Source organism: Macaca thibetana, chromosome 2, assembly GCF_024542745.1.
Source record: "Macaca thibetana thibetana isolate TM-01 chromosome 2, ASM2454274v1, whole genome shotgun sequence".
Lineage (NCBI taxonomy): Eukaryota > Metazoa > Chordata > Mammalia > Primates > Cercopithecidae > Macaca > Macaca thibetana.
The window spans coordinates 59,588,443-59,601,295 of NC_065579.1; the positions used below are offsets into that span (position 1 = coordinate 59,588,443).

General features: G+C 35.0%; 2 protein-coding genes across 10 annotated transcripts in view; one reads left to right on the plus strand and one right to left on the minus strand.

The window, feature by feature from the left end:
* SSR3 (signal sequence receptor subunit 3) overlaps nt 1-12,853 on the minus strand; it is a 425,362-nt gene that overhangs the window by 384,512 nt on the left and 27,997 nt on the right. The gene's annotated exons all lie outside the window — the stretch shown is intronic.
* LEKR1 (leucine, glutamate and lysine rich 1) overlaps nt 1-12,853 on the plus strand; it is a 226,126-nt gene that overhangs the window by 109,857 nt on the left and 103,416 nt on the right. For all 9 annotated transcript variants that reach the window (XM_050779849.1, XM_050779854.1, XM_050779855.1 and 6 more), the window contains one exon: nt 3,647-3,832. In XM_050779849.1, coding sequence (XP_050635806.1) covers nt 3,647-3,832 — 186 coding nt within the window. The remainder of the gene's footprint in view (nt 1-3,646; nt 3,833-12,853) is intronic.

The following is a 12,853-nucleotide window of genomic DNA, read 5'->3' on the forward strand; positions in this document are numbered from 1 at the left end:
GGACTAATAGAAAAACAAAGAAAAAAACTTATCAAGGTAAAGAAATTGATTGCATAGCTTAATAGTAATAATTGTATTTGCATTAGCTAGTGAATTATGTGATAATACTTATTCTAAAAGCTAAAAACATGTATTGGCTATAAATTTTGATAATAGTACAAACATTTTAAATAACAAGTATTCTAAAATATAGTGTGATGGGCTGAATTGTGTCCCCCTCCTCAAATTCATATATTGAAATGTTAAAGTCCTAATCTCCAGTACCTCCTACAGTAACTGTATTTGGAGATAAAGTTTTTAAAGAGGTCATTAGGGTAGCCCCTAATCCAATCTGACTGGTGTCATAAGAAGAAGAAATCTGTACACAGACACCTACAGACACCATGTGAATACACAGGGAAAAGGCAGCCACCTGCAAGCCTAAGGAGAGAGACCTGGAACAGATCCTTCCTTCGCTGTCCAGGAAGGAACCAATCCTGCTGACACCATGATCTCAGATTTCTAGTCTCTGGAGCTGTGAGAAAATAAATTTCTGTTGTTTAAGCACTCAATCTGTGGTACTTTCTTTCAGCAGCCCTAGCAAACTAATAAATGTAGTAAACCCCATATATATTGCACAATATTATTCAGTTACTTTAAAAGATTTGCATGTTAAAATTAGGCTTTAAAATCAAAGTCCAAAACTAAAATAACATTCCTAGAAAAGGGAATTGCTTAATATTTTCTTGCTGTTAATGTATGCTGAATATTGAGTAGCAGGTATGAGTAAAATATTTCCTATTCTAGCAAATGATTATCACTTTACGTAATTGACATTTTTTAAAATGAAGTTTTTATAGATGAAATTTTCTTAAACAAGAGCATACTTATTTTAATAAAATAAATTTCAGGAAAAATATTTTTACCAAGGCAGAATACTTATCAGGTGAATTCCACTCCTCAAACAACTATTGACTGAATAGTTGTTGAACTTTTAAAATTCAAATCTAGAATTAGGCTTAGAAATGTAGTCCACATTTTTCACAAAATTGATTAAATTAGGGATAGAATTGATTGATTCATTTATTCAATTAAAAATGTTTCTTTTGGATATGTGTTTTAACTGCCTATCCTACTCTGAGATTTAAAAATGTGGGGCTCAAAATGCCTGCCTCTGAAATGAAGACAGATAAACACATATTCAGGATCTTCAGCTAGTGGTATATCAAAAACAATCTAGAAATTTTGCTCAGCAATGCCTTTACTAATTTATTAGGCATTTATTGAGCTCTTGTTAATCCTAAGACATCATGGTAGAAATAAGGGGGGAAATAGAAATGAATAAGATACTATCTATGGCCTAAAATAACTTATAGTCCAATAGTAGGTCACATGTATGCATGTGATCAGTGCAACACAAATGTTGTAAATTGCTGTGAGTTCCAGGAAGATGAAGATCACATCCAGATCAGGTCCAAAAAGATTTCTGCACAGAGGTAACATTTGAGCCATGATAGCTGAATATATGAGGATAGGAGGACCTTCTTCATGGGATGGTGCTGAGACAGGAAAAGTTCAAGGTGGATACAATGACCAGTATAGGTTGACCTTGTGGGGAATCTTAATTTCTGAACCCCAAATCAGGACACATGTCTGACAAGTATGGAATTGTATAATGACAAGGGTAGAATTGAATCTTTGCCACTAGGATTGCCATAGGCAAAGGAGTGTTTATTTTGCAAAAGGTAAATTAATTCATCTCCATCGAGTTTACTTTTTCTTAACTCTGTGTTAGGAATGTTGTAGCTTTTGTTAGTTTTGAAATCTTGATGTACTTTTCCATGTCTTAGAATATATTTCACAAATAAATTTGTATTGCAGATTTTTACTCTTTTAATGTAAGATAGAAAGTCACATTGACATTAGTAGTTATTTTAGAGTATAGTGTATGCTAACAGAGTCAGCTTGCTAACCTAAGCAGTGTCATTTTGGCAAATGATAAATAGGTGACAGCATGTGTGTGGTGCTGTGCAGTGTCATTTTGACTTAAACTTAGATATGGTTTTGGTATGTTATAGTTTATTCAACCTTAAGGAGCCACCTTTTTGGCTACAAAAATACACAGAAAGACTTTTTAGGTACGTAGGGAAACTAACCTCCTTATTTTCTTTAACTCCATTCTTTTAAAAATTTTATGTACTGTGTGTTAGTAGTTTTCCTCACACAAATTGGTGCATAGTTGTAAGTTTTTAGTAGCATATAGCTAGTTTGAGGAAAAACATTCCCACATAAAATAATCATTGGACTATATTAAAATCCCACTTACTTGGTTCCTGCAATTTATTTCTCTAGGTTTTCCATTTTGAGCAGGAACTAAATGTAGAGAAGGTGCCAGGCCCCTTGTGCTTATTCCCCAGGTCTATCACAAATGCCACTTTTTCTCCCAGACATGCTTTCTGCCCATGAAAAGATATTTTGCTTTTCTCTCCTTGTACTACATTCCTGATCCTCCTCATCACAATCCCTTAAAACATGCTCTTTTTCCTGTGCTCTGTTCTAGCTCTCTGCTTTACTTCTCCTATAACCATTTCCTGGCCATATTACCTCTACTGCATGTCTGTCCTATGTATCTCTACTTGTGGTCTTCACTGGCCCACGTGGTTGCTGTTTCTGCTGTGGTGGCACCAAGAGCAATAAACGAAACCAACCACTTTTGACATCTCATCACATGTTAAACCTATCACATAGTCGAGGATGGGCTAACCAAAGAAGGGAATTCCAATTGAAATGTCTGAAAAAGCAGACTGTCCAAATTTTCATGTAAATCACATGCTCATCAATTCAATTAATTGTGGTTGTACAAATTTTATAGCACTTATTTTATCTTTGTTGAGTGTGTGTTCATGTGTTTTAATGATCGTTTAAGGCAATAGTGCAGAAAAGACTGATGAACAGGTAGCTTGTTAATTATTCCAAAGGATAATATGCTCCATGCATTTCTCATGAAATTATATAAAATTAGCACATTTAAATCTAAGTAGAGCTATAAAGACATTTTTATTAAATAATCTAAATAGAATAATGACATGATTATTATGATGAATTCTGGTCTTATTGGGGGGACACAGTACTATTCAAATCATTAAGGTATTACTAACTATGCTTTCTGCCTATAAATTTATTAGTTCTAGACACTACATCCTTCTAGTCCACTCTACTCCTAAAATCTTTCTTCATAATTTGTAGAGAATGTATCCTAGTTAACCCCTTAGAAATGCCACCCAACCAGCTCATGCTAGAACATTTCAATTTACTTTTCTGAATCATGTTGCCTAAAAAAAAATTTCAATAAAACCCATAACATTACACAGATCTTATATTATTCATTTGTGTGAGTATTTAAAAAGCAGGCTTTATTACCACTTAATGCAATTTAAAAGCTAAAAAAATACTGTTAAAAGATTTCATGCATCATGTAGCAATAAAACATCATTTTCAGAATGACTACTGAATTTAAATTTAACTTTTTAGTTAGATGTCATTATAATCTCAGAAATGTCATATTGCCTTTCAACTATTAATTTCCTAAAAGAAACTAATCAATCTTTAGAGAAATGTTTTATGATTCAATTATTGGCTATTTGTAAACTTTGAATTCTTTTTACAGAAATAGACATACTGAATAAAAGTTTGATAGTGTCCCAGAGAAATAAATTATGCCTTGAAAAGGAAATGAAAAATCTGAAATTGTTGTCAGATGCAGCCATATTGAGATCTCAGCAGATTCAGACATCTAGACAACAGGAAGTAAACTTGCAAACCAGATGCTATGATTTGGAAAAAGAAGTACTAGGTAAAAAAAAGTCTTTTTTGCTGTTGTTGGTGACTAGTTATATAACTACATGAGGAAATATTTACATTTTTACTTAAAATTACAACAAAATCTTGTTTTAATTATTTTGGGTTGCAAATATGCTTAATTATTAGTATCACTATGGTGATAACTGTGCCTGTGGTCAATACTTGCTGTCATTTCCAGTTTTGCCATTTAGTGTGGTAAGACTTAAGTGGATATATAAAAGACATTTCAACTGCAGTGTAAGATTTCAGAAAACTAAAGTGAAATTTACTTTGGTATATCTGTGCTTTACTATGTTTCCTTGTAAAGGTGAATCCAGATTTGTAGGCAATCCTTCATTTTTCCAAATGAAAAAATTTAAAGTGTTTGAAGCATCTTAGGCAAGGTTTTAAAATTTGTCTCCGCCTCAGAGGAATGAGTGTCTTGACAGTAAATGTAAGCAGTTTGTAATTTTCCCTGGAGGTAGGAAGGGATCGATAAAATAGGTAATCAGAAAAATGATATCACAAAAGCAGAGTTTTAGAAAAATTAATCTGTTATTAATGAATAGAGTATTTCAAACATCAAGACACTGGAGCCAGGTAGCCATTTTGAAAATATCTTTGCCAGTATCCCAATCCCAAGACTAACCATAAGAAGCTGAAGTAGGGAAGGGAACTCACATTTTTTAAGTCCTAAGTGTGCTAGACACTTTATATGAATTATTTCTATCTGTTCTTATAGAGACCACGAAAAGCATGTATAATTATCCTATCTTACAGCGGAGAGAACCAAGGCCCACAAAGTATCATAACTGGTACTACATTCCTAGTAAATGGCAGAAAGTAAAAGCAAAACTGGTTGGACTTCAATGCTCATGCTTGTCCCACTGTGTCTATTTAGCCTTCTCCGTGGCCCAGTGGGAAGGGTGAGATAGAATCAGGGTTGAGGTGACTACCCAAGACCAGGGAGATGAACATCTGTCTGGTAAACACGGAAGAGAAAGAAGTCAGAAAGCGTTCTGAACCTCCTGTGTTTGGGAGTCTTTAATCATGGAAACATACCACAGACTATGGAAATCTGGAGAGAACCTAGTGTTGGAAGAGAAGATAACAAGTCATCATATTAACTTTGTAGCAGTATCAACAGATAAAAATTTTAAAATCAGATAAAATTTAAAATAATCATATATTTTTATTTTCTCTCCTGAGAACTACCTATTCATAGATTCTGGAAATTTTCTATTGCATTATTGGAATTTTTCTTGATAATTTTATAGCAAATTTTATACAGTATAGGTATTATATTCTATATTCAATTTTTTTTCTAATGTATAATTTATCTATTGACTTTTTATCGTAAACTTTACCATATCGAAGTTTTTAATTTTGGTATAATCAATTATTATCTTGTATTGTTTCTGCATAGTCTTATTAAAGTCATCCCATTCCTAGATAGTACATACAGTATCCTGGGTTTTGTTTCCCAAGTGAGTCATTAATACATATAGAATTTATTTTGATTTTATTTAAAAAATTTAGACAGCTATTTGAAATTTTTTCTTTTTAATTTTTCTGGGTACATAGTAGGGGTATATATTTATAGGATAAATGAGATATTTTGGTACAGGCATACAATGTATAATAATCATGTCAGGGTAAATGAGGTGTACTGCCTCAAGCATTTATCCTTTCTTTGTATTACATACAATTCAGTTACACTCTTTTAGTTATTTTTAAATGTACAATATTGTTGACTGTGGTTACCCTGTTGTGTTATCAAATACTAGCTTTTATTCACCCTATCTAACTATATATTTGTACCCATTAACCCTCCCCACTTTCCATCCCCCCAATCCTGCCCCATCACCCTTCCCAGACTCTGGTAACCACCATTCTATTCTCTATTGCCAGGAGTTCAATTGATTTAATTTTTTTTAGTTTCTACAAATAAATATGCAAAATTTGTCTTTCTTTAGCTGGCTTATTTCATTTAACATAATGACCTCCAGTTTCATCCGTGTTTTGCATATGACTGGATCTCATTCTTTTTATGGCTAAATAGTACTCCATTGTGTATATTTACCCCATTTTCTTTATCCGTTCATTTGTTGATGGACATTTGGGTTACTTCCAAATCTTGGCTATTGTGAATAGTGCTGCAATAAACATGGGAGTGTAAGTAACTCTTCAATATACTGATTTTCCTTCTTTCAGTATTATAACTAGCAGTGAGATTCCTGGACCATATGGTAGTTCTACATCTAGTTTTTTGAGGAACCTCCAAACTGTTCTCCATAGTGATTATATTAATTTATATTACCACCAACAGTGTTTAAGTGTTCTCTTTTCTCCATAACCTCGCCAGAATTTCTATTGTCTGTCATTTGGATAAAAACCATTTTAACTGGGGTGAGATTATATCTCAGTATAGTTTTGATTTGCATTTCTTTGATCATCAGTGATGTTGAACACGTTTCCATATACCTGTTTGACATTTGTGTATCTTCTTTTGAGAAATGTCTATTTAGATCTTTTTCCCATTCATTTAAATCAGGTTATTAAATTTTTTCCTCTAGAGTTGTTTGAGCTGCTTGTGTATTCTGGTTATTAATTCCTTGTCAGATGGATAGTTTGCAGATATTTTCTCCCATTATGTGGGTTGTCTCTTCACTTTGTTGATGGTTTCCTTTGCTGTGCAGGAGGTTTTTAACTTGATGTGATTCCTGCAGAATGTTTTTAACTTGATGTGATCCCATTTGTCCATTTTTGCTTTGGCTGCCTGTGCTTGTGGGGTATTACTCAAGAAACCTTTGCCCAGTCCAGTGTCCTGGAGGGTTTCCTTAATGTTTTCTTTTAGTAGTTTCATAGTTTGAGGTCTTAGATTTAAGTATTTAATCCATTGTGATTTGATTTTTGTATATGGTGAGAGATAGGGATCTAGTTTTATTCATCTGCATATGGATATCCTGTTTTCCTAGGAGTATTTACTGAAGAGACTGTCTTCCCTCAACCTGTGTTCTTGGCAGTTTTGTCAAAAATTAGTTCAATGCAGATGCATGAAATTGTTTCTATGTTTTCTGTTCTGTTCCATTGGTCTCTGTGTCTGTTTTTATGTCAGTACCCAGTTGTTTTGTTTACTATAGCTCTGTAGTATAATTTGAAGTCAGGTAATGTGATTTCTCCAGTTTTGTTATTTTTGTTCAGAATAGCTTTGACTATTCTGGGTCTTCTGTGATTCCATCTAAATTTTAGGATTATTTTTGCTATTTCTGTGAAGAATAACATTGGTATTTTGATAGTGATTACATTGTATCTGTAGATTGCTTTGGGTAGTATGGGCATTTTAATAATATTGATTCTTCTAATCTATGAACTTGGAATATCTTTCCTTTTTGTGTGTGTCCTTTTCAATTTCTTTCATCAGTGTTTTCATTTTGGAGAACTTTTACTTCTCTGGTTAGGTTTATTCCTAGATATTTTATTTTATTTTTAGCTATTGTAAATAGGATGATTTTCTTGATTTCTTTTTCAGATTGTTCACTGTTGTCATATAGAAATGCTACTGGTTTTTGTATGTTGATTCTATATCCTGCAACTTTACTGAATTAGTTTATTAGTTCTAATAGTTTTTATGGAGTCTTTAGGTTTTTCTAAATATAAGATTATATCATCTGCAAACAAGGATAATTTGACTTTTTCCTTTCCAATCCAATTTGGATGCCTTTTATTTCCTTATCTTGTCTGATTGCTCTAGCTAGGATTTTCTGCACTGTGTTGAATAATGGTGGTGAAAGTGGGCATCCTTGTTGTTTTCCAGACTTGGAGGAAAGGCTTTTAGTTTTTCCCTGTTCAGTATGATACTAAATGTGGACCTCTTTTATATGGCTTTTATTATGTTAAGATATGTTCCTTCCATACCCAGTTTTTTGAGGGTTCTTATCACAATGGCATGTTGAATTGTATCAAATGCTTTTTGAGAATCAACTGAAATGATCATATGGTTTTTGACCTTCATTCTGTTAATATAATGTAGCACACTGATTTGCATATGTTGGACCATCCTTGCTTCCCTTTTTTTTATTGGCCTGTTCAGGTTTTGGATTTCTTCATTGAGCAATCTTGGTAGATTGTATATATCTGGGAATTTATTCATTTATTCTAGGTTTTCCAATTTATTGGCATATAGTTGCTCATAGTAGCCTCTAACGATCCTTTGAATTTCTGCAGTATTGGTTGTAATGTCTCCTTTTTCATGTCTGATTGTATTTATCTGGGTCTTCTCTTTTATTTTCTTCTTTATTAGTTGGGTTAAAGGTTTGTTAATTTTGTTTATCTTTTGAAGAGACCAACTTTTCATTTTGTTGATCTTTTATATTGTTTTCTTCAGTCTCAATTTCATATATTTTTGCTCCGATCTTTATTTCTTTTCTTCTAATTTTGGACTTGGTTTTCTCATGCTTTAAGATGCATTGTTATGTTGATTTGAAGCTTTCTACTTTTTTGATGTAAGTGCTTGTTGCTATAAACTTTCTTCTTGTACTGCTTTTGCTGGATCCCATAGGTTTTGCTATATTGTGTTTACATTTTAATTTGTTTCAAGAAATTTTAAAATTTACTTCCTTATTTCTTCATTGACCCACTGGCTATTCAGGAACACATTTTTTAGTTTTTCATGTTTGTATGGTTTTTAAAATTCCTCTTGTTCTTGATATCTAGTTTTATTCCATTTTGGTCAGAGACATATTTAATATTATTTCTATTGTTTTGAATGTTTTAAGACTTGTTTTGATGCTTTACATGGTCTATCCTTGAAAATGATCCATGTGCTGAGAAGAATGTGTGTTCTGTAGCCATTGGATGAAATGTTTCTTAAATTTCTATTAGGTCCATTTGTTCTACACTTCTATTGTTGTACTAGATTATTGTACTAGAGTCCATCTCCCTTTTCAGCTCTAGTAATATTTGCTTTATATATGTGGGTACTCTAGTCTTGGGTTCATACATATATACAATTATTACATCCTTGTGCTGAATCAACCCCTTTATCATTATGTCATGACTTCTTTGTCTCTTTTTATAGTTTTTGTTTTGAAATCTATTTTGTATTGTATAAATATAGTTTTTTTGTGCATTTTATTTTGTTTGTGTCAATTTGCATGGAATTTTTTCCCATCCCTTTACTTTCAGTTTATTGTGTCTTTATAGGTGAAGTATGTTTCTTGTAGACAACAAATCATGGGGTCTTGTTTTTTAATTCATTTAGTTATTCTGTCTTTCAATTGAGGGTTTAGTCTGTTTACATTCAATGTTATTATCGATAAGTAAGGACTTACTCCTGCCACTTTATTTGTTTTCTGGTCTTCTCTCTCTTCTTTCCTTCCCTTTCTCTTCCTTTTGCTGAAGGTGATTTCCTCAGGTGTTATGTTAATTTTTTGCTTTTTATTTTTTGTGTATCTGTTGTATGTTTTTTGGTTTGAGGTTTACCATGAAGCTTGCAAATAATATCTTATAACCCATTATTTCTTCTTGATCAATTCTGCTGTTAGTAGACTCTGATGAATTCTTTAGTATGTCAAATGCATTTTTTAACTAAAGAACTTCTACTTGATTCTCTTTAGTTATTTCAGTCTCTTTGTTAAATTTTATCTGATAGAATCCTGAATTTGTTCTCTGTTATCTTGGATTTTATTGAGCTGCCTCAAAACAGCTATTTTGAATTATCTGTCTGAAAGGTCACATATCTCTGTCTTTCTAGGATTGATTCCTTGTGCTTTATTTAGTTCGTTTGGTGAGGCCATGTTTTCCTGGATGATCTTGATCTTTGTTGGTGTCTGGGTATTGAAGAGTTAGGTATTCATTGTAGCCTTCACAGTGTGGGCTTGTTTGTATCCATATTTCTTAGGAAGACTTTCTAGGTATTTGAAGAGACTTGGGTGTTATGATCTAAGTCTTTGGTCATTGCAGCCATACCTGCTTTAGAGGGCACCACCTGCTCAGTAATACTGTGGGTCTTGCAGACTTGTAGATATACCACCTTGGTGGACTTGGGTAAGATCCAATAATTCGCGGGATTGCCTGACAGAGACTCTTGTTCTCTTTCCTTACCTTCCCCCAAACAGAGTGTTTCTGTCTGTGCTAAGCTTCCTGGAGCTGGAGAGGGGGTGATACGAGTAATCCTATGGCCACCACCACTGGAACTGTGCTGGGTCAGACCCAAAGCCAGCATAGCACTTCATTTGGGTCTTACTCAAGGCCTACAGTGACCACTGCCTGGCTACTGCTGATGTTCACTGAAGGCCCCAGGGCTCTATAATCAGCAAATAGCTAATTCAGTCAGGTTTATGCTCTTCCCTTTCAGGCGGTGAGTTCCCTCTGGCTCTGGGCAAGTCTGGGGATGCTGTACAGGAGCCAGGGCCTGGAGTCAGGAAGCTTAGTAATCTACCTGACGTTCTATCCTACTATAGTTGAGCTGACATCCAAGCCACAAGACAAAGTCCTTTCCACTCTTCCCCTTTCCTCAAGAAGAGGAATATCTCCCCATGGCCACCAGTGCCCCGGCCACAACAAGTACTGCCTGGCTACCACCGCTGTTAACTCAAGGCCCAAGGGCTCTTCATTCAGCTTGTGGTTAATGCTGCCACTCCTTAGTCTCTCCTTTCAGGGCCACGGGCTCTCCTCTGGCACAGGGAGGGTCCAGAAATTCTGTTCAGGTGCTAAGGCCTGGAATCAGGGACCTCAGAAGCTTGCTTGGTGCTCTATGCCACTGCAGCCGAGCTGGTACTCAAGCTAAAAAAGTAAGGTCTCCTTTCTCTTCCCTCTATTTTCCTCAAGCAGGAATGGTCTCTTCCCATAGCCACCAATGCTGGAAATGTGCTACATCACACCTGAAACCAGCATAGTTCTGGGTTTCACCCAAGGCCTGTGTCAAGTACTGTATGGTTACCACTATATTGCTACCACTGCTGACTATTCAGTTCTTAGTCAGCAGGTGATGAATTCTGCCAGAAATGGTTCCTTTCCTTCAAAGCACCATGTTCCCTTCTGGCCCAGGGTATGTTTAGAAATGTTGTCCAGGAGCTAGAGCCTGAACAAGGGGTCTTGAGATTCTGCCTGGTGTCCTACTCTACTGTGGCTGAGCTAGTATCAAAGTTGCAAGACGAAGTCCTGTTTACTTTCCTCTCCTCAAGCAGAGTAAAGGAGTCTCTTCCAGAGTTGTGAGCTGCACTGCCTGGGGTTGAGGTAGGGGTGATGCAAGCACTCCCTTGAATGCCTCAGCTCACTAGATCACATGCACCCCAAGTCCACTGGCTGCAAGTCCAGCACAGCACCAGGACTTGCCCAGGAATTGCAGTTCCTGTGTCCCAGACTGCCTTTCTAGTTTGCTTAGGACCTCAGAGCACTTTAGCCAATAGTGGTGGAGCCTGCTGGAACTCAGGTACCTGTCACTGGGATGGACAATTTGCCTCTGGCTAGGGCTGGTCCAAATGCTCCCTCTGTGAACACTATCTGAATTCTGCCCCTGGTTGCTTTCTTCTGTGAGAGAGCAGCACTGAGTTACAATGAAAAGTCCCACAGTCACTGCAGTCTTCCTCCCCAAAAGACACAGATTCTCTCTCTGTGCCACAGGTCTGCTGCCAAAGGATGGGGGGAGGGGTAGCACTGGAAATTCCAGACTATCTTTCCTGCCCTCTTCAGTGCTTCTTTCTTCAATAGGATGTTAAAACCAAGTATTATGATTACTGATCTGGTTTTGGTTCTTACGAAGGTGCCTTTTGTGTGTGGATAGGTGTTCAATTTTGTTGTTCCTGCAGGGCGGATGATTGCTCGTGGTTTCTATTTGGCCTTCTTGCTCCCCCTCCCCTCTAGAATTTATCTGTAATATGGTGCAAGATATAATGGTCCAGATTTACTCTTTTCCAACTGTATCAGTATTATGTATTAAATAATTTATCCTTTTCTCACTAGATAGAACTACTATCTGTTATATGTTAAAATTTTAATATATACAGATGCTTCTTTACTTACAGTGGGGTTATGTCCCAATGAACCCATCCTAACTTGAAAATATTGTAAGTAAAAAAATGCATTTAATGCTGGCAACACAGCAGACGATCCCACCTTACCATGATTCGACTTACAAATTTTTGACTTTACTGTGGTGTTAAAGAAATATGCATTCAGTAGAAACCAGAACCCCATCATAATTGGTAAGGAGCCTCTCAACTTATGATGGGGTTACATCCTGATAAACCTATCATAAAGTCAAAAAATCATATTGAACCATAAGTCGGGAACTGTCTGTATTAGCAACTATTACTATATTCTGTCTTCTGTTCCACTAATATTTTTGATGCACCATTAATAGTACATTGATTTGAATATGACTTATTAGCATATTCTTTTAGGTGCTAAACCCTTTCTGTCTCCACCGTTCTTACTTTTTAAATACATATTTGCAGACAGTTAGTCTTTCATTTTAACTTTAATATAATTTTATTTACCTCTAATCCATAGGCTCCAAGAAGTACCTAGTAAAAGTTTTTCTCTGTATTTGTTACATCTTTCCTACATATTCAGAGAAAGTTATTCTTCCACATAAACTTTAAGATGATTACATTCACCTCTAATGCCAACAAGGATTCTAATTTGAATTGCATTATATTTACAAACTAATTTTTAGAGAATTAAAAATGTTGGTAATATTGTCTTTTGAATATTGTTAAGTCTTTTTATTCAAAAACATGGTATGCTGTTTCATTTTTAATGCTATTATATGTTCTTTAATAAGATGTAATAGTTTTACTTAAATATGTTTCTTTGCCATTCTTGTTAAATTTGTTACTATCAGTTTTGCCTCTACCATGAATAGACTATTTTTTCAATTTTTGTTGATAGAGTAGACAAAAGCTATTCATTTTTATATATTTGTTTTATATCCATCCACCTCACAAAACTCTCATATTAATTCTACAGTAGACATTTTTTATTAGTGACTCTTGGGCCTACAACTTCCCAAAAGAGTTCTTCTATTTTT